General features: G+C 45.8%; 2 protein-coding genes across 2 annotated transcripts in view; both read right to left on the minus strand.

The window, feature by feature from the left end:
• LOC142259186 (uncharacterized) overlaps window positions 1-21720 on the minus strand; it is a 291572-nt gene that overhangs the window by 32366 nt on the left and 237486 nt on the right. The window contains 1 exon segment of the mRNA XM_075331686.1: window positions 20866-21426. Coding sequence (XP_075187801.1) covers window positions 20866-21426 — 561 coding nt within the window.
• Window positions 5064-7882, minus strand: LOC142259149 (uncharacterized). The gene is made up of 3 exons (XM_075331655.1): window positions 7690-7882; window positions 6841-6991; window positions 5064-6735 (listed from the first exon to the last, which is right to left on the minus strand). Exons 1-3 carry the CDS (start codon window positions 7874-7876, stop codon window positions 5562-5564), a joined length of 1512 nt encoding a protein of 503 aa, XP_075187770.1. The 5' UTR covers window positions 7877-7882; the 3' UTR covers window positions 5064-5561.

The following is a 21720-nucleotide window of genomic DNA, read 5'->3' on the forward strand; positions in this document are numbered from 1 at the left end:
CTGATGTGAATCCTGAAGCTTATAAAGAAAGAAACACCAAATCCGCACCGTTCCGCGGCGTCTTTCCACGCACCAGGAGCGGAGATTTCAGGACGTCTCATCCACTTTGCTTGGACAATTAGTCCATATTCACATGTAGTGTAAATGCTGCATATTTTTCTGCTGTTTTTTTGCACATTTATTCTGCTGTGTTTAATTGTCCAAGTAAAGTGTATGTGGTTCCATGAAAAGACGCTCCTGAATTCTGCGGTTTTCGGGGGGGGGGGGGGGTTTCTCTGGAGGTTTCTATGTGGAGCTTAAAAAATGCAGGAAAAAGCTTCTCTGTACATAAAAACACTTAAAAACGCAGATTCACATCTGAAACAAAAACGCTTTAAATAATGGAGAAAAGGCAGAAAGAATGCAGCAAAAATGGAAAAAACAGAGAAGATAGTTATTGTGTAGTTTGGTGCAGACAGAGACAAAAAGAAACAGAATTTATGCAGCGTGTGAACACAGATTGATAGGCACAATAAGCAACATGTCATATAGTGACACAGAAATATAAAAAAACTCTGACTGCTATAAATATGAATGAACAGTCCATGGCATCTGCTGAATGACCCTTACTGCCAAATGGGTGTGGCTAGGGGTGTGGCTAGGGGCGTGGTCAAAATTTGCCGCATACTTTGTCCCTCTTTCCTTTCTTGAAAAGTTGGGAGGTATGCATGTGTGTATGAGGTGTACAGAGCGGAGCCGTGTGTGTGTACGAGGTGTACGGAGCGGAGCCGTGTGTACGAGGTGTACGGAGCAGAGCCGTGTGTGTACGAGGTGTATGGAGCATAGCCGTGTGTACGTGGTGTACGGAGCAGAGCCGCGTGTGTACGAGGTGTACGGAGCGGAGCCGCGTGTGTACGTGGTGTACGGAGCGGAGCCAAGTGTGTACGAGGTGTACAGAGCGGAGCCGTGTGTGTACGAGGTGTACGGAGCAGAGCCGTGTGTGTACGAGGTGTACGGAGCGGAGCCGTGTGTGTACGAGGTGTACGGAGCGGAGCCGTGTGTGTACGAGGTGTACGGAGCGGAGCCGTGTGTGTACGAGGTGTACGGAGCGGAGCCGTGTGTGTACGAAGTGTACGGAGCGGAGCTGTGTGTGTACGAGGTGTACGGAGCAGAGCCGTGTGTGTACGAGGTGTACGGAGCAGAGCCGTGTGTGTACGAGGTGTACGGAGCAGAGCCGTGTGTGTACGAGGTGTACGGAGCAGAGCCGTGTGTGTACGAGGTGTACGGAGCAGAGCCGTGTGTGTACGGAGCAGAGCCGTGTGTGTACGAGATGTACGGAGCGGAGCCGTGTGTGTACGAGGTGTACGGAGCGGAGCCGTGTGTGTATGAGGTGTACGGAGCGGAGCCGTGTGTGTACGAGGTGTACGGAGCGGAGCCGTGTGTGTACGAGGTGTACGGAGCGGAGCCGTGTGTGTACGAGGTGTACGGAGCGGAGCCGTGTGTACGAGGTGTACGGAGCCGTGTGTACGAGGTGTACGGAGCGGAGCTGTGTGTATATGACGTGTACGGAGTGGAGTGTATAACATGTATGGATTGTGTATTTATAATTGCTGTCAAGGGCTGATAATGTACGGCACTGGAAGCCGCAGATGTGTAGCAGAGGTCTTGGAAGAGCGGAGACAAGTAACTGAGGCACTGGAAGCCGCAGACAGGAGACGTCCTGGAGACCACAGACAGGTCGCTGTGCACATACAAACTAAGGGTATGTGCGCACGTTGCTTTTTACCTGCTTTTTTTTTCTGCGCTGTTTAATGCCAAAATGGATGTGTTCTTCTATTCAAGCAAAGTCTATGGGAATTTGGGTTTCTTGTTCACACTATGTTGTTCAAAATGCTGCCTTTTTGTGGCAGAACTTTGGTCAAAAACTCAGCTTTTCAAAGAAGCAACATGTCAATTGTTTTTGCCATTTGGGTTTTGCACTGCAAAGCTGGAGTTTTTGACCAAAGTTCTGCCACAAAAAGGCAGCATTTTGAACAACAATAGTGTGAACAAGAAACCCAAATTCCCATAGACTTTGCTTGAATAGAAGAACACATCCATTTTGGCATTAAACAGCGCAGAAGAAAAAGCAGCAAAAAAGCAGGTAAAAAGCAGGTAAAAAGCAACGTGCGCACATACCCTAACAGTCTCACTACAAGGCACAGGTTTATGTCTTGATGGGCTTTATATAGGCCTCGGAAGCTCCACACATGGAGCATGCTGGATACTGGCAAAGCCCAATGTGGAGCAGAGGAAAGTTTAGCAGCCCGGGGTGTAGGGAGAAGAGCCCAGACCCAGGACAGGGGGGTGACAGGACCCCTCAAAGGGACTCCCCCAAAAGAGTTCATAACTGCGCCATTGGGAGCCATGGTCTTAGTTTTCTGTCAGGGGCTCACAAAGTGAGGTAATGGAGGCTGTAGGCAGACAGGAGACTGAAAGCCGTGGACGGACATGGAGCAAATATCCTGGAAAACCTGGGACGAGTAGCAGAGGCACTACCAGTCACAGGCATACAGCAGAAGTCCTGAAGACTGCAGACAGGCTGCAGAGGTACTGACACCACAGGCAGACAGGTAACTGAGGTATTGGAAGCCGCAGACGTCCTGGAGACCTCAGACAGGGGCAGACATACTGGAAGCCACAGGCAGATTGGTAGCTGAGGTGCTGGAGGCCACAGATAGTCTGGAGATGTTCTGGAGACTGCACACACACACTAATAGTCTTAATACCAGGACACAGGGGTGTATCTTGGTAGCCTGATATATATGCTTGCTCCAACCACTGCCATTCCCATTGAAGTCTATCCTTTCCTGTATGTTATTTCTATTGGTATGTGATACTGCTCTAACCACTGCCATTCCCATCTGAATTTCATATTCTTCTAACTCTTTGTTCTTGGTTCACACCTGTCTATTTCTTCTGCATCTTAAGTAGTTCATTTTCTAGCTGTGAAGTAGTCCAAATGTTTCTCTTAGGCCTCTGCCACACTCACGTGTAAAAAACGTACGTTTGGTGTAGTCCGTTTTTTGTGTCCGTGTTCCGTATTTGCAGTCCGTTTTTCCCCTCCGTGTGGTGTCCGTATGCATATCGTGTGTCATACGTGTGTACGTGTGTGCGTTTTCCTGTGCGTGAAATACGTCAGTGTGTGTTCCGTGTGCAGTCCGTTTTTTGTGCGTGTTTCACATGTTTCACACATTGAGATAATGGTGATTACTTGGAATTAAATGACACATAGGTGTATGTGATTAGGACATAAATATAAGTTAACTATAAACTGTTTCCTGCTTGTATTATGCCTTGGAGCACCTATGTGTTGAGACAAAATTGTCGCAATGCCATTATCCACGGAGGCCTTAGTGTTTTTATGTTGGATTATATCTCGTCGTTTTGGCGTTCGACGCCACATGTTGCAATATGATAATGTAAGAAGAACCAGATTGTGGGTGCATCCACTAATGATGATGCGGCCTATGCATGGTCATTTCCATACTTTATTTTTTGAGTTACGGAATTTCCCAGATAAGTTTTTTTCATACTGCCGGTTGTCAGTTGAGAGTTTTGATTACTTACTAAATATTTTACGACCTCATTTGCAACATCAGGACACTTGGATGCGGCTTTCCATTTCCCCAGAGGAGAGATTTATGGTGACTCTGAGGTATTATATTTGTTATTTTTGTAATTTGTGTAAATGTGTTATTTTTCACATTGAAATGTGTAATTGATCTTTATTGATCTAATCTCATTTTTGATTCAATGTTTCTGTTTTCTTATGATTGTTTTAATTTAAAAAAACATAGTGTTAATTGTAAATCATTGTTTGTCTTGTTTTCATAGATTCTTGGCGACTGGTCAATCTTTTAGTGCTTTACATTTTGATTTTTTGTTGGGTCGATCAACCATTGCCGTTATAGTACGTCACACATGCGACATGATATGGCAACATTTAAAAGAAGAAATGATGCCTCAGCCAAACAGAGAAGATTGGTTGAAAATCTCTAAGGGCTTCAAGGACTCTGTTGACTTTCCTAACTGCATAGGAGCTTTGGATGGCAAGCATTTCAGAGTAAAAAAGCCACCAAACTCTGGGTCACGTTATTTCAATTTTCATAAGTTTTTTTCCGTTGTTATTTTGGCATTGGTTGACACAGAATACCGTTTTATTTATGCAGACATTGGGGCCTATGGTAGTGCCTCAGATGCCCGTATTTTCCGTTCATCAAGATTAGCCCAACGCCTGCAAGAAAATTCATTATTGATCCCCCCTCCAGTTGCCCTACCTGGTACATCTGGACCGTTGGCACCATATGTGATGGTAGCAGATGCAGGATTTGCATTATCCAAACATGTTATGCGACCATATCCAAGGAGATCCATTGATGACAGGAAACAGTACTTTAATAATCGGCTAACTAAAGCAAGACGTTATGTGGAGTGTGCATTTGGTATTTTAGCTAACAAATGGCGCATTTATCAGACAACGATTCAGTTGCAGCCAACCTTTGTCACATCTGTACTCAAGGCTACCATAGTGCTTCACAATTACTGTCGGATACATGAAGGAGGAACTTATGTGGATGATGAATTTCAGATAAACCATGTTGTTAATCCCACAGGTGAACCTATGTCTCATAATTCCGTGACATCTGGTTTACAAATTAGAAATTTATTTACTGATTACTTTAATTGTTTTGATGATACTAATAATAGTGATGATTGTTAAGATTGTGATGGTTTTTTGTTGATAAAAATATAAATTTTTTTTATTATAGGAACTTGGTTAAATTTTCTCAACATCTAAGAGCTTAAATCAAACTAGTATTAAAGGGCAAATGCGTTAATCATAAACTGACATTTCTGTTAGCAACATGGTTTTCTGAATGTTGTATGTATGTGTATGTACATTTCTGTGTTACTATCATGTTTTAGGAAACTTATTTTAAACTTACAACATTAATAATGTTAATCGTCTATTGAAAAAATGCAATATTATTAATAAATATCAATAATAAACATGTTTCTTTTCTTCAAAAACAGAATCTTTTATTAAGAATAAGCATATTAATCCATAAAGTAAGGATGTTATTTTTTCACATCCACATTAAAAATGTACATATTGTTCATCTTGTGTTAAATTTTTCTAAATGTAAATTTTGATGGTATTCTTCATAACATACAAAATATACTTTACATACAAGAGTAATTGTAAAGAAAATGTGTGCATTGCTTACAATGTTGAAAAATGTCGGCCAATTAAGTTGCTATCATGTTGGACATTGACATAGACCAAAAAATTGTAAACTGTGTTTTCAGAATATTAGAACTAATCTAACCATCAAATTGGTTGGGTAAAAATGTGTTCATAAAATTACAAAAATAAAGGCCATAAAACATATATGTGATCCGTCACTAAGTATAATCACACATGTTTTTTAAATCTTTTCAACTCTGAGTTTGCACATTTTTGGAAATCCCTCTTTTTTAACATTTTGACACATTCATCAGATTTGTTGTTTGATTGTTAAGATTAACAAAAATGTGCATCACAAGTCAACAAGATCTTCTAGTGAAGTAACCTGAGTGTTGCTGAGTATGTTGTTTTGTGTGGCCTCAGAAATGGTATTTTCAGGAATGGAAGCAGTTGTTTGCTGAACAACATTCCTATTACTAGCTACAGTAGTGTGTGGAACAGTCTGTTGCATGCTGGTTTGTCCCAACACATTGCCTGTGGTTGAGTACACCTGTGGATCTACATGGGTAATTGGGTATTGTGTGTGTGTATGTTGTTGACCTTGAGGATAGTTGACTGATGTTTGTAAGTGTGGTGTAGGTAACATAGTTGAGATTGGATAATGAGGCATCATGAATGATTGTGGGTATGTTGAACCTGGAAACAAATTAGGTAAACCACCAATATTTGTGGGTTGAGTAAAGTAACTAGTAGTTTGAGTTGGTTGTAAATTCATATAGTTCATGGGTTGCTGTGAGGTAGCACTTTGTACAGTGCTTAAGGCACCAGTATTGGTTGCAACATACCCTTGTCTAATTGGTGTTGGGAATAACGTACTTGAAGCAATTGAAGGTTGTCCAGATTGTTGTAATAGTGGATTATTGACTATTACAGTTGCCATTGTTGTTTGTGTTGAAATTGTATTTTGATTGTCTGTTGTGTTTGGGACTGTATGTTGTTGCATAATGGTACGCCAATTTTCTATGGCCTCATACACTCTCACTGGTTCCTGTTCTGCCTGACTAGCTGACAGTAGGGTAAGCATAGCAGCTCTTACACGTTCCTGCCTATCTGAAGGAATTTTGGTTAAGCTAGTAGATAAAGACCGACAAAAACGCTCGGCATCTGTTTCTGGAATTAAAGTGTTCATTATGTGAATAATGCGTGTGTCAATTATTTCCGGTAAGGATCTCATTTCCTCAGGTCTGCGGATTCTTCTTGCACGTAGAGGTTGTGGTGCAAAACGTGGAAGTACATTTGTTTGTGTTGATTGTGTAGCTGGTGTGGTTGTTTGTTGCGTTGATGAGCCTTGGGTGTTGGTTTGTGCACTCTCTGTCCCACCCTCATGTGATTCATTTGCTGCATCTTGTTGAGTCTCAGGAATTTCAATGTCTTCTCTGGCAGGTTCTTGTTCTGATGCTGAGGTGGCTGTAGCAGAGGGACCTGCTGTTGGTTCATCATCTGATTCGTCAAGATTATCCTCCGTTCTATAAGAAATGAAAAAACAGATTACAATCTTAACATTTATCTTTGTCCAATTATCTTCAGGGGGTTCTTTTTTTTTTTTTTTTTTAAACAAAAAAAAAACTTACTGTGTAACTTCTAAGATGGGTGCTAGGAAGCTTATTTGTTCATAATAAATATATCTGCGTTTGCGGCCTTGGCTGGATGAGGATGGTATAGGGTTGTACTCCCTTCGGTACTGATCACGGGCTGAACGCCAACGCCTTTTTACCAAGTCAACTGTGGAAAATAAAAAAATATGTCACTTGCAACATTCTCCATAAATCTGCACACATTAATTTAAATAATGTTTGCGAAATGTAATATACAATTTAACACAATTATGTTGGTCAAATACTTTGGATTAAATATAATTTATTTAGATATTCTTCATTCAAAAACATGTTTAGACATTCACACATAACCAAATAATATTTCTGAATAATTATATTTTAAGTAATTGTCATCTATATTTAAATTATAATTTGGTGTTTTTGCAATGACATTTGGCTATCAATTACTAGAAATATTATTTGATACATGTAGGTAATGATATTGACATGTCATTTTAAACAATTTTATTTTTAAAAAAAAAAAATACAAGATTTTCAATTGTGATACTAAATTTAGACTAATACAACAGGGAATTTAAAAACACATGACAGTTTAATCAGTTAATTAAGTAAATTCATGAAGAATTCCAAGTCAGATTACAAATTTAAGTATACTTTGATTTTTGACACTTATGAAAGTTTGGTGATACTATGAAAAAATTGTACAGGAACTCAATATATTGAGTAGTACATATACCAATTCTTCTCATAGGATTTTACACTAAAAGACAACATAACTATGCCAAAACAATCACAGTTTGAAAGTATGAAAAAATCCAAATATAGATATTACATAAATAACTATAAAAAAATACAACAACTTACCATATTTAGCACGCTTTGCAGGAGAACATCTAGACCATGCATTATTGGGGTACACTTCCTCAGCTACTTGATTCCAATGGCGCTCAACTGTCAGTCGGTCATGGTAACCATCTACACGTGTATCCCATAATGGTGGGTGAGTCTCGACAGCTGTTATAAGTTTCTCCGTGTCCACCCGTGGTGCCATTATTATATTTCGAAGACGAAAGTTTGCTCAAAATAGATCTTGCAATACACAGAACTACAACTTCTTGCTTGCTCACTCCTTCTGCAAATGCACAGTTAGTTTTGTGCAAAAAAATATGTTAGCTACGCCACCTGAAAGTATTTCAGAGTGTAACAAACTTTCTAATTAAAACACGGACACGGACCACACGGATAGCATACGGAGGCCATCCGTATCACGTACGTGTAAACACGGACCCATAGGATTTAATGGATCCGTGAGGACGTGATGCCGGTGGAAAACGGACATGTCAGCGCTTTTTCGACACGCTCAAACGTACGCACGGAACGGACACACGCTCCGTGCGCAAACACTGACGTGAGGCTTTTTAGATTAAAAATAGTATGTCAACATCAGCACGTGTCTCCGGTACGTGCAAAAAATGCCAAAAACGTACCGGAGGCACGGATGTGTGGCGCAGGCCTTAGTTTGTACTTTCTAATTCACCCCTGGTGTGTTTCTCAGAGCTCTCTTCCTCTATCCCCCTCCCTTCTGCTCACACCTGAGTCATTTTCTAGGCCTCTAGAGTTGTATAAATTTGTTGGCACAGGTCTGTTCTGACCATGGTCTGTGTGATTTGTTAAGTGGGATTTTCTAAGTGGGCAATCAGAAATATTCCAGAAGTGACCAGAAGGTGAGCGTTACCTCCTTAACTGTTTGTCACTTGCATTTTGTCCCCTACACTTTTTCATATTCCCATTTGTAAACCTTATCCTCACCATGTTCACCTATGCCCTCACACTCTTTGCTCCTCTCCTCCTCACTCTTCTTCGCTATCCCCCAACGCCAGCACTCGCCAAACAAATATTCATCTCCCCTTCCCTTTTACCTCCCCACCTGTCCTCATCTGCTGACCTGCTCCTAAATCTCAGGTCTCTCTTAATAACACGCAGACCATGCCGTCCACTCTCCTTCTCCCACCTGCTCTCCCTTTCTCTACTTCTCACTGCTGGTGACATATCTCCCAATCCTGGACCCCCCCAGATGGGACACTGCTCTCTACCACCCCCCTATCGCTCCACCCTTACTAGTAACTACCGCAACCTCTCCAATATAAAACCCATCCCCCTCTCACCCCCTCCGCCGCCCACTCTCTCTGGAGCGCTGTGGAATGCCCGTTCGGTCTGTAACAAACTGCACTTCATTCACGACCTCTTTACCTCTAGCAACCTATCCTTTCTGGGCATCACTGAAATATGGCTGACACCATCCAACACTGCCTCCCCTGCTGCGCTATGCTACGGTGGCCTTCACTTCACCCACACTCCTCGCCCTGGCAATAGACAAGGTGGAGGAGTGGGCCTCCTTCTTTCTAACAACTGCAGCTTTAATCCAATCCCACCTCTACCCTCCCTTGTCCTGCCTTCCTTTGAAGTGCACTCTGTCCGCATCTATTCTCCTTCCAACCTCCAAGTGGCCATCATATACAGACCCCCAGGCCCTACCACTTCCTTTATCGACCAGTTCTCTGCCTGGCTTCTACACTTTCTCTCTGCTGACATTCCCACTATCATCATGGGTGACTTCAACATCCCCACTGACACCCGCCAGTCAGCAGCCTCCAAACTCCTCTCCCTTGCTTCATCTTTTGGTCTATCTCAGTGGTCCACCTCTGCCACCCATAAAGATGGACACACATTAGACCTTATCTTCACCCGTCTCTGCTCTCTATCTAACCTCACTACCTCCCCTCTCCCTTTATCTGACCACCATCTATTGACCTTCTCTGCTCTGTCCTCCTCACCTGCCCCTCCTGCCCAGCACGTATCACACCCTCGCAGAAACCTCACACACGTCAACATACACACCCTTTCTGACTGTATCCTACCACTGTCCTCCATATCTTCAGTGCACGACACGAACAGTGCCATCACTTTCTACAACGCCACTCTCACATCAGCTATTGAATCAGTTGCTCCTCTTGTGCATGGCAGAGTGAGACAAATCAATAGACAACCCTGGCACAACAGCCTCACTAAAAAGTGCACCTGTGCACGTGATCCCATCCCAACCCACCTCCTCCCCAACCTCACCACTATCCTAATTCCAGCCTTAACCCATCTCTTCAACCTATCTTTAACGACTGGTACCTTCCCTTCTGCCTTTAAACATGCAACAGTCACACCCATCCTAAAGAAACCTTCCCTCGACCCAACCTCTGCTGTCAGCTATCGCCCCATATCGCTACTCCCATTCGCCTCAAAACTCCTGGAACAGCACGTCCATGCTGAACTCTCCTCCCACCTCTCCTCTAACTCTCACTTTGACAACCTACAGTCCGGCTTCCGTCCACATCATTCCACTGAAACTGCCCTGACAAAAATCACAAATGACTTACTTACTGCCAAAGCTAACAACCACTTCTCTATACTCCTACTTCTAGACCTATCCTCAGCTTTTGACACTGTTGACCACTCCCTCCTACTACAGATCCTCTCTTCCCTTGGTGTCAGAGACCTCTTGGATCTCTTCATACCTCTCCAACCGCACTTTTAGTGTCTCCCACTCCCACACAACCTCTTCATCCCGCCATCTCTCTGTTGGTGTCCCTCAAGGCTCTGTCCTGGGACCATTACTTTTTTCTATCTATACATTTGGCCTGGGACAACTCATAAAGTCCCATGGCTTCCAGTACCACTTATATGCCGATGACACTCAGATCTACCTCTCTGGTCCAGATGTCATATCTCTGCTGTCCAGAATCCCAGAGTGCCTATCTGCTATATCTTCCTTCTTCTCCTCTCGCTTCCTAAAGCTCAATGTGGCCAAAACTGAGCTGATCATCTTTCCTCCATCTCACCTACACTCTCTACCTGATCTATCTATTACAATAAATAACATCACGCTCTCCCCAGCACCCAAAGTTCGGTGCCTCGGAGTGACCTTTGACTCTGCCTTGTCCTTCATACCACACATTCAATCCCTCACCACCTCCTGTTGTCTTCAACTCAAAAATATTTCCAGAATCCGCCCCTTCATCAATTCTCAATCTACAAAAATGCTAGTGCATGCCCTCATAATCTCCCGCCTCGACTACTGCAACATCCTCCTATGTGGTCTCCCTGCTAACACGCTCGCCCCTCTCCAGTCCATCCTTAATGCTGCTGCCCGACTGATCCACCTCTCGCCTCACTACCACCCCGCTTCTCCCCTCTGCATGTCCCTTCACTGGCTCCCAATCTACCATCGTATCCAATTCAAACTACTAATACTGACTTACAAAGCCATCCACAAATTGTCTCCTCCATATATCTCTGAACTAATATCTCGCTACACTCCAAAATGTAATCTCCGGTCCTCCCAAGATCTCCTTCTCTCCTCCTCTCTCATTCGCTCCTCATGCAATCGCCTCCAAGACTTCTGCCGAACATCCCCAGTCTTCTGGAACTCACTGCCTCAACACGTCAGACTATCTACTACACTTGCAAACTTCAAACGGAACCTAAAGACTCATCTGTTCAGAAATGCCTATAACCTTCAATGACCTCACTGCTTCACCACCGTGCGGAGCTGCCGCCCCCACCACCGTGCGGAGCTGCCGCCCCACCACCGTGCGGAGCTGCCGCCCCACCTACACCCCACCTACTGTCTCCTCCCCATAATCCTATAGAATGTAAGCCCGCAAGGGCAGGGCCCTCTTCCCTCTGTACTAGTCTGTCTACTGTAACTTGTATATGTATTTTGTATGTAACCCCCTTCTCATGTACAGCACCATGGAACTAATGGTGCTCTATAAATAAATAATAATAATAATATATAAATTTATGTACATGTACCTCTATGCAATGCTCACAATACAGTGTGATGAAGCAAAGGCAGAATAGTCTGTTATTATCAGCATAACACGGCTTAACGTCTGATAAATTTCGGGTCAGAGCAAATGCCTCCGGATAAACAAGCAAGCAAAGGTCCTTGTCAGCGAACAGTCTTTCAAAGAATAGTCTTCCTTCAATTCGTCCTCTTCCTATCCGTCTGTCCCTAATTGACTATTAGTACACCGATTGGTCTCAGGTCAGTTGCTACTCACAGAAGTCTTTCACCCAAGATGGTGTCGGTCTCCCTCAGACTGCTTCTGATTCACTTTTAGATGATCTTATCCAAGCAGTTTCTGGAGAAAAGTTCGCCCAGATTAATTCCCCTCGTCAGGGGCAGTAGGAGCTCCAAAGAAAGAAACAGGCAATCCTATTTGTCCAGAACTCAGGAGTTCAACCACCTTCTCCCTCTCTCGCAGCCTTCTTCCTGTCACTCTCCTCTTGCAGTCTCCAGATCTCAACTGAACTTTTAACTGTCCCTATCTGTTTACTTTACCAGGGAAACTTAATGTAACCCCTTACTGTCTAGTAGTGTGCCTGCCCTCTAGTGACAACTAGTGGTCATTTAAGTTATAGCATATGTATATACATACATATATATATATATTTATACATATATATTTATACTGTCACGCTCCCCGGTCCCCGTATCACGGTCCCCGTGGCACGCTCCCCGGTTCCCGACAGCGCTCACCACTCCTGTCCCCGGTCCTCCTGCTCCCCCTCCCTCGCCGGTGTCCTCCATGCGTCCCCGCTCCAGGCGCCCCTCCGCATTGCAGGACACTCTGCCCGGTACTCCTGCTTCTTCGGCGCCGCTTCCTTCCCTGGTCTCAGGCCTCGCGCATGCGCGTTATGGCGCGCGGTCATTGACCCTCTCTTAAAGGGCCAGCATCCAGAAACAGGATATTGGCTGACAGGTACAGGGTATAAGAGGATTCTTCTTCCAGGTGGGTGGGGCCTGTTCTACGTGTTTAGTAAGCTAGGAGTTCAGGTCCCCTTTTGCCTTGTCCAGTATTAACCCTTGTCTGTCTCGCAGAGCCCGTCCTGCCACGCCAACCGGTCCTAACCACGACTGCTGCTTAACTCCTGTCGGGGACTGTCGGCTGAGGACTCAACCATCTTCTTCAGCCCGGACCCGGCTCCGATCCCCAGCTCCACGTGGTGACATCCGCCCTCTCGTCCAGCTGGATCTGGTTCCACCTGTCATCTCCACCCGGCCCCTGAACCAGAGCCTTATCGGGACTACCATCTGGAACCCTGTGACCTCAGGGACATCTTCCTTCCTCTTTCCGGAACGGACTGTGCCTGTACAGCTAGTGCTTCGGCTACCGTGCATCAAGGCCCTCTGGACCGGACAGTCCCTGTATAGGGGTTAGCTCCGGGTTGCTCCGCTGGAGGAGTCCGGTGCACGGCCCAGAGTTTCCACCACCAGGACCTTACATATACACATGTATATACACACACACACAATACTTTATTAACAAACATACAAGTTTATCTTATGTACATTTTCACCCTGTTACACTCCATCCCACTTAAGATTTGGTGTCCCGACAAATCACTTTCTACATCTTACATGCAGTAGATATTCTGCAGGGTTGTACCGTACCAGAGGAACACCAGCCGTACTCCTTTCAGATCTTTGTAAGTCAGTACCTGCTGTGTTTCTGGGGGCAATTTTTATGTCTGTCGGAGCAACGACACTTGGAGGTAGCTCTGGAGCAACTGGAATCTGCAATGCCAGACCTTGGTCATCTAGTGCTACGTTGCTGAAGTCATCACAGCAGTGGCACACAAGGTTATGTGGCCGACCCGTGACTGTTGGATCAGGTGAGACAGGTGGGCATGTGGGTGTGTCGGAGATACACCTTTTCAATCAGTTCCAGTTCAACATACGATGGGGCCCGACACATGCTTCAGGGACCACAGTGTACACACTTCCCCCTGTAAATGGTCTGTCCACCAGCGTGTAAGGTGTAGCCTCCCACTGGTCGGCCAACTTTCCACCCAGGCGAGTAACCCGTACAAGTACCCTTTCGCCCACTAGGAATTCATCTCCATGCACCGGTCCACGATCTTGATGGGGATGGACCCGCACTTGTTCCCCCACTATCCTGTGGATTTCCCACAGCTTCCATTGGTGACTCTGAACCCATTCACTGGCTGTGCAATACTCGAGTTCCCCAGGTACTGACAGGTTTAGGTCCTCGACCTTCCTCCGAGGCCGTCCAAACATCATCATGTAAGGTGTAAACCTGGTAGTGCTAGGACTCTATTGTTATAGAGAGGGGAGCCAGCACGATCTGAAAATGGCATGCATCATATAAAAAGTGCAAATTCACAGATATATTCCAACTGTACTATAATATAAATTGAGGTTTTTAGCAAATAATTGATCAATTCTTTGAGCCACACTGCCAACGTCACAGCAAATCTCAATAGGGAGGTCCTACACTATATTATGTATTTCATGTGCCATGCAGCCTCCTAGATAAAGTTAAAAGCAGAACCATAATGGAGCACACATACAGTTAGGTCCAGAAATATTTGGACAGTTACACAATTTTCGCGAGTTGGGCTCTGCATGCCACCACATTGGATTTGAAATGAAACCTCTACAACAGAATTCAAGTGCAGATTGTAACGTTTAATTTGAAGGTTTGAACAAAAATATCTGATAGAAATTGTAGGAATTGTACACATTTCTTTACAAACACTCCACATTTTAGGAGGTCAAAAGTAATTGGACAAATAAACCAAACCCAAACAAAATATTTTTAATTTCAATATTTTGTTGCGAATCCTTTGGAGGCAATCACTGCCTTAAGTCTGGAACCCATGGACATCACCAAACACTGGGTTTCCTCCTTCTTAATGCTTTGCCAGGCCTTTACAGCCGCAGCCTTCAGGTCTTGCTTGTTTGTGGGTCTTTCCGTCTTAAGTCTGGATTTGAGCAAGTGAAATGCATGCTCAATTGGGTTAAGATCTGGTGATTGACTTGGCCATTGCAGAATGTTCCACTTTTTTGCACTCATGAACTCCTTGGTAGCTTTGGCTGTATGCTTGGGGTCATTGTCCATCTGTACTATGAAGCGCCGTCCGATCAACTTTGCGGCATTTGGCTGAATCTGGGCTGAAAGTATATCCCGGTACACTTCAGAATTCATCCGGCTACTCTTGTCTGCTGTTATGTCATCAATAAACACAAGTGACCCAGTGCCATTGAAAGCCATGCATGCCCATGCCATCACGTTGCCTCCACCATGTTTTACAGAGGATGTGGTGTGCCTTGGATCATGGGCCGTTCCCTTTCTTCTCCAAACTTTTTTCTTCCCATCATTCTGGTACAGGTTGATCTTGGTCTCATCTGTCCATAGAATACTTTTCCAGAACTGAGCTGGCTTCATGAGGTGTTTTTCAGCAAATTTAACTCTGGCCTGTCTATTTTTGGAATTGATGAATGGTTTGCATCTAGATGTGAACCCTTTGTATTTACTTTCATGGAGTCTTCTCTTTACTGTTGACTTAGAGACAGATACACCTACTTCACTGAGAGTGTTCTGGACTTCAGTTGATGTTGTGAACGGGTTCTTCTTCACCAAAGAAAGTAAGCGGCGATCATCCACCACTGTTGTCATCCGTGGACGCCCAGGCCTTTTTGAGTTCCCAAGCTCACCAGTCAATTCCTTTTTTCTCAGAATGTACCCGACTGTTGATTTTGCTACTCCAAGCATGTCTGCTATCTCTCTGATGGATTTTTTCTTTTTTTTCAGCCTCAGGATGTTCTGCTTCACCTCAATTGAGAGTTCCTTAGACCGCATGTTGTCTGGTCACAGCAACAGCTTCCAAATGCAAAACCACACACCTGTAATCAACCCCAGACCTTTTAACTACTTCATTGATTACAGGTTAACGAGGGAGACGCCTTCAGAGTTAATTGCAGCCCTTAGAGTCCCTTGTCCAATTACTTTTGGTCCCTTGAAAAAGAGGAGGCTATGCATGACAGAGCTATGATTCCTAAACCCTTTCTCCGATTTGGATGTGAAAACTCTCATATTGCAGCTGGGAGTGTGCACTTTCAGCCCATATTATATATATAATTGTATTTCTGAACATGTTTTTGTAAACAGCTAAAATAACAAAACTTGTGTCACTGTCCAAATATTTCTGGACCTAACTGTACCTGTAACCTGTATATAACCGCTTCTAGGTTGCAAAAGAGGCAATTGTGGATAGAGGCCAGACCAGGTCCCAGCATGTGGAGCAAGCTCTACACATACCAGGACTATATCAGAACTGACCCTCCCAGTGCCAGACAGAAACCATTGGTAAAGGAGGACCAGATCCAAGTATGGTGCTTAATTAGCAATGCCTGTGGGAAGGGTGAGACAACTGAATGTGAACAGCTACCAACAGGAGGAATATATTGCAAACCAAGATCAGGCGTGCATAGCATGGTGATGACCAGCCACCAGACATTTGTAGCATAACTACAACCAGAGAGAGAGGGGATCCAGCACGATCTGAAAATGGCATGCATCATATAAAAAGTGCAGATTCACAGATTTATTCCAACTGTACTATAATATAAATTGAGATTTTTACATGCTGGGACCTGGGCTGGCCTCTATCCACAATTGCCTCTTTTGCAACCTAGAAGCGGTTATATACAGGTTACAGGTATGTGTGCTCCATTATGGTTCTGCTTTTAACTTTATCTAGGAGGCTGCATGGCACATGAAATGCATAATTTAGTGTAGAACCCCCCTATTGAGATTTTCCGTGACGTTGGCAGGGGTGGCTCAAAGAATTGATCAATTATTTGCTAAAAATCTCAATTTATATTATAGTACAGTTGGAATAAATCTGTGAATTTGCACTTTTTATATGATGCATGCCATTTTCAGATCATGCTAGCTCCTTTTTCTCTATTGTTATAGGCCCACACAAGTTCGGGGATGAACTAAGTCCACCTCGTCTTCTGTTGCTGTTCAAGCCTCCTCAACATCTGTAGCAGTGTATGATTGAACTGCTCACAGGCCCTATTCCCTTGCGGATGGTAGGGTTTCATCCGCGATTGTGTGATGGCATAGACCTGAAGCAACTCAGTCACGAGTTTACCCTGGAAGCAGGCCCCTTGACCTGAATGTAGCCGTTGGGGACACCCGTAGGTCAGGATAAAATGCTTACAGATCACTTCCGCTGCGGATTAAGCGGTCTGGTCCCTGGTGGGGACAACCACGTCGAATTTTGTGAAGTGATCAGTCATCACCAGGCACGAATGATGCCCAGTCCTAGAATACCCAATCGTCAGGTAATCTACCATTAACACCTCCAGCGGGGCGAAAGTCATGATGGTTTGAACAGGGGCACTTGATTCAGGGGACTTATTCAACTCGCAGGGCCGGCATCTAGCACACACCTCCCTTACAACTGCTTCCAACCTGGGAGCGTATACAGATCGGTGCAACCATCAATAAGTTTTCTGAGGCCCAAGGTGAGCACCCTGGGTATTGGCCTCACGAGCAATGTCTGGGGCTGCTAAGGATGGGATTACTACCTGCCATCAGTACCATAACTCAGCCGATAAGTAGATCCAGCGATACAACACTCCCTCTGTTATTGTCAGTCTGTCCCACTGCCGTAACTTTTGCTTCTCCGAGCTCAGCTGAGCTCTAGCTTTCACATCAGGCCAAGTTTTCTGATTCACCCACCTCTTTACTCATGACAGCCAGGGGTCTGCGTTCTGTAGATCGGCCCATTCTTGACGAGTCTTCCCCAGCAATCTGACTACTCGTGTCCCCACCCCACTTGAACATGCCAGATCTACAAACTCAGGTAATCACCTCAGGTTAGGAATTTCGGTATCCTCAAGATCTTCGTCCACCTCACACCCTGGCGCATCTCACATTACCCGTGGCAGGGAATCCGCATTGGAGTTCCCATTGCCGGATCGGAACCGAATCGGGTAATTAAATTTGGACATTCGCGCCACCCATCGCTGTTCTAACGCTCCCAGTTTGGCATTCTCCAGCTGCGCTAGCGGGTTATTGTCTGTCATCACAAGAACCTCCGATTCCGACAGACACTCAGCAAATTTTTCGGACATGGCCCACACCAGGGCTAACATCTCCAGTTTGAACTTACTATAGTTACCAGGGTTGCTATCAGTGTCCCGTAGGGACCTGCTGCCATACGCGACCACCCTCTACCGTCCCTCTTGCTCTTGGCCAACACTGCTCTCAGCTCATGCAGACTTCCGTCCGTATACAGAGTAAAGGGCCGGTCAAAACCAGCATATACCAACAGAGGTGCCTATACGAGAGCGGCCCAAATTTGATCGAATGCCTGTTGTTATCGATTGGTCCATTGGATAGTCTGATTCCTGGGGCCCTGAGATGTCCCCTTCAATAACTCATTCAATAGTTCAGACATCTTAGCGAAGTCTTTCACAAACTGATGATAGTAGCTGGCCAAACCGAGGAAGGCCCGCACATCCCTCACAGTTCTGGGAGTGGGCCACTCCTGGAAAGCCTGTATCTTGCTCTCGGCCGGACGCACCCCAAGCGCTGACACCACATGTCCCAGATATTCAGTCTGGGTCTGGAACAAGCAATACTTCTTGGGTTTGTGTGACGCCCCCAAACTAGTCAGGGTGTCACAGGGAATTGCACCCTCTTTTTTTCCTGGTGCAGAACCCACCCTCCATGGTTCTGGGATCCTAAACTTTGATGTTGCTTCCACCAGCATTCAAACCCTAGTCACCTTACACCACACCCAGGCAGGCACATCAGTGGGTGGTCTAGCTGGAATAGGGCCACCCGCCTAGGGGTCAGACAGACTGGTGGAAGGGACATAGTCAGAACAGTGGTAGCCCTCAGAGAGTGGAGCTCCCTGGGAGACTTTGGCTAGGTCGCAGACGGTGGTCTGGGACAGGAGGAGTCGGAGACCCGGTCGCAGGGTATTGGAGAAAGGAGCCAGACTTCGTTTTCGAGAACGGTCGGCACCGGTGTACCTAGTAACCGAACCGGTACCGAGCACGGCGAGGCAATGCATCCTAGATCAGGGAGTAGCTTCACACAACCTCCTGATAATTAACCTGTGGAGGATAGTATCTCTATGAACTGTCCCCAAGGCTCAGAGAATGAAGGCACCAACACAACGAGGAGGATAGGGCTTTCCAACCCATGCAGCCCACTGAAATCCCAAGTGTCAGCCATCGAGAGCACAGCTTCTCTACCTAATAGTGGGGAGCGGGACCCTGAAAGCTGCAAGCCGAGGGGTCACATGAAAACACCTAAAATTAGTGCAAGGAGGCAAGTCAAGACCACTAGCAACATTAAAGGGAGCGGATTCCCGGACGAGCTACCCCAGGGAGGCAGCGGCACCCGGAGACTTGGTTTACCTTTGTGTCAGAGTCTGCTTTGCGGTTGCATCACTACCAACACTACATGAGTGAGTACGCTGTCCTCCCCTGCTTCCAACTAGCATAGCGCTCCCCTTCACCTCCACCATTCGGAGTCCTGGGGCCTACCCTACCCGTGGGAGGAAGGTCATCTGGCTTCCCCACTCCATCTCCCCCGGGTACTCCCATTGGAAGCGGCGGTACTCCCCTTACCGCGAACCACGTGTGATGTCACGAACTCTTATCCCCTCTAAATACCCCCTTTCCATTTGAAGTGGCCGCGAGCCCCCGGGTCCGGAGACAGTCGAGCAACAGCAGACCCCGGATCTGAGCGGTTCGACCGCTGCAGGGGCGGCACATTTGATCTTGAGTCCATTGTCTTTTAGCCGGTGTAGCACTTGCCGGAGCTTCCCTAGGTGATATTCACACGAATCTCCAAATATAATTACATCGTCTAGATATATCAACACAGATTCAAAGTTGTAATCGCTTAGACAGTACTCCATCAGTCGCTGAAATGTGGCCGGGGCATTAGTCAGTCCGAAAGGCATTCGATTAAACTCGCAGAGTCCCATTAGTAGGATGAAAGCTGTTTTTTGACGATCCTTAGCTGCCATGGGTACCTGCCAATAGCCACTAGCCAGGTCCAATGTGGAGAAGTATTTTGCCTTTCCCAGAGCAGACAGACTCTTCAATCCTTGGCAACAGGTATGAGTCACGCACGGTCTGCGCGTTCAGCTTGCGGTAATCAACACAAAAAACTGTATGGACCTGTCCTTCTTCCGAACCAGTACATCCAGCGCAGCCCAGGGACTCTGACTCAGGCGGATCACGCCATTATCCAACATTTGCGCTAACATACTCTTGACCTCCTGATAAAGATTCGGGGGAATCTGGCGATATCTCTCTCGGATTGTGGCCACGTCCCCTGTGGGTATCTCGTGTTCTACCGCCTTTGTGCAGCCAAAGTCTTAATCACTCCTGGAAAAGGCAGACTGGTATTCCCATAGGGTAGTCTGTAGCTGTTACACCTGTTCCGGCATTAGCTGGGTTGTATCCATCCCCATCAGCTCTATGCTCTTCTTACCATTCCACATGGGCGTGGGTGACTATTCTTCTGCTGCCTGCATCGACAGAGTCCAAGCAGTCTGGCAGTTTCCTTTAAACGTGAACTGATTCTTGTTGAGAACCTCACCGCAAACATACACATCAGCCAGTTTTGAGCCCGCTACCAAAGTCGCCTCATGGCTCTGCAAGTTCAGGCACCTCACCAGCACCCTCCCATTTTGTACAGTGGCCAGCATCCTGGCAATCATGAAGACTCCCATGCTTTTGCACTGTCTCACTGGCTCCAGAATTACTTCCACACCATTCAGCTACCTATGGGTCCCCACCGGCATCAACACCAGCTTTTTTTGATCCGGAGACATAGTGACAGCGGGGCCACGTGAGACGTACACCACTCCCACTGCTCTTCCTCCCGCTGAACTCTGCTGTATGCCACACGAACGGACCATCTGCTGTAGGGCCCTCTGCGTGACCTTATGAGTTGTCGCTCTTTTCCTGTATCCTGGGCCATCACGCTCGAACAGAAGAGAATCCAGTTCCCTCAGGATGTTCATCACTAGGACCACCGGGAGATTTGGCCTTGCCTGCGTTTTCACTAGTATCACTCCCTTGGTTCCCAGCTTCTGTCCGCACAGCTGCACCTTCATCTATGCGATGCCCGCTACTAGAATCTCTACACTGTTAGCTGCTTTCAGTCTTATTAAATGCCCCGATTCTCGTTTAGCAGCTTCCTTGAAGTACGTCTGGAAATATTCCACCAGCATAGTTGTCACCTCTGATCCAGTGTCTACCAGACACGCAAACTTCTTCCAAGCAAACTGTACCTCTAGTACAGGACTCTCCGCAATCAGATCTTCTGAGCAGAGTTCGGGCATTGGTTCTCGGTTCTGCCTCGCCATATGCCTAGCTACAGCGAGGGCTTCCCTTTTACTGCGGTCGCAGTTTCTTCTGTTCTGCCCCTCCCGCAATCTCGTTGCAGATGTCCAGTCTCTCCGCATCTCCAACACTGGAAAAGCCCTCTCATCCCGCTTCTTGCTACCTCTGTTCTGGGGCCGGCCGCTGTTCCTCATTGTGTATAACGCCGTGACTGCATTTCCACCATAGGAGGCGGCATTTGTCCAGGCATGGGCGTATAGGGGCATATCGGTGCTGGGTATGTTGGTGGCATCCCCTGAGCCCACATTTGTTGCATCTGTTCTGCCAGACCTTCCACAGTCTTCTGCAAGCTGTACTTAGAGTCCATGAAAAAAAGATGGAAGGCATTCACCAAATATGCGGTAAAAAAAGCTGTTTTATTCAACCATCAGGTCAGGGGGAAAGGCGGGTGTTCCCACCTCCCTCACACCTTTCACCCTGATCTGATGGTTGAATAAAAGAGCTTTTTTACCGCATATTTGCTGAGTGCATTCCGTCTCTTTTTCATGGACTGTATGGATTGTGGTCTATTAGAATAAGCACCGGGGCCAATATGCTTTGGATTCTACTGCCATATAATGCGTCTCTAAGCCTGGAATAAGTGG

The sequence above is a fragment of the Anomaloglossus baeobatrachus genome, assembly GCF_048569485.1.
Source record: "Anomaloglossus baeobatrachus isolate aAnoBae1 chromosome 5 unlocalized genomic scaffold, aAnoBae1.hap1 SUPER_5_unloc_3, whole genome shotgun sequence".
NCBI lineage: Eukaryota > Metazoa > Chordata > Amphibia > Anura > Aromobatidae > Anomaloglossus > Anomaloglossus baeobatrachus.

Excerpts from the sequence above, each read along its gene's own strand:
- LOC142259149 (XM_075331655.1), bottom strand. The coding sequence starts at position 7,876 with ATGGCACCACGGGTGGACACGGAGAAACTTATAACAGCTGTCGAGACT. Across the intron at positions 6,992-7,689 it reads TGCAAAGCGTGCTAAATATG|TTGACTTGGTAAAAAGGCGT; the intron begins GTAAGTTGTTGT and ends TATTTTCCACAG. Across the intron at positions 6,736-6,840 it reads CCCATCTTAGAAGTTACACA|AACGGAGGATAATCTTGACG; the intron begins GTAAGTTTTTTT and ends CATTTCTTATAG.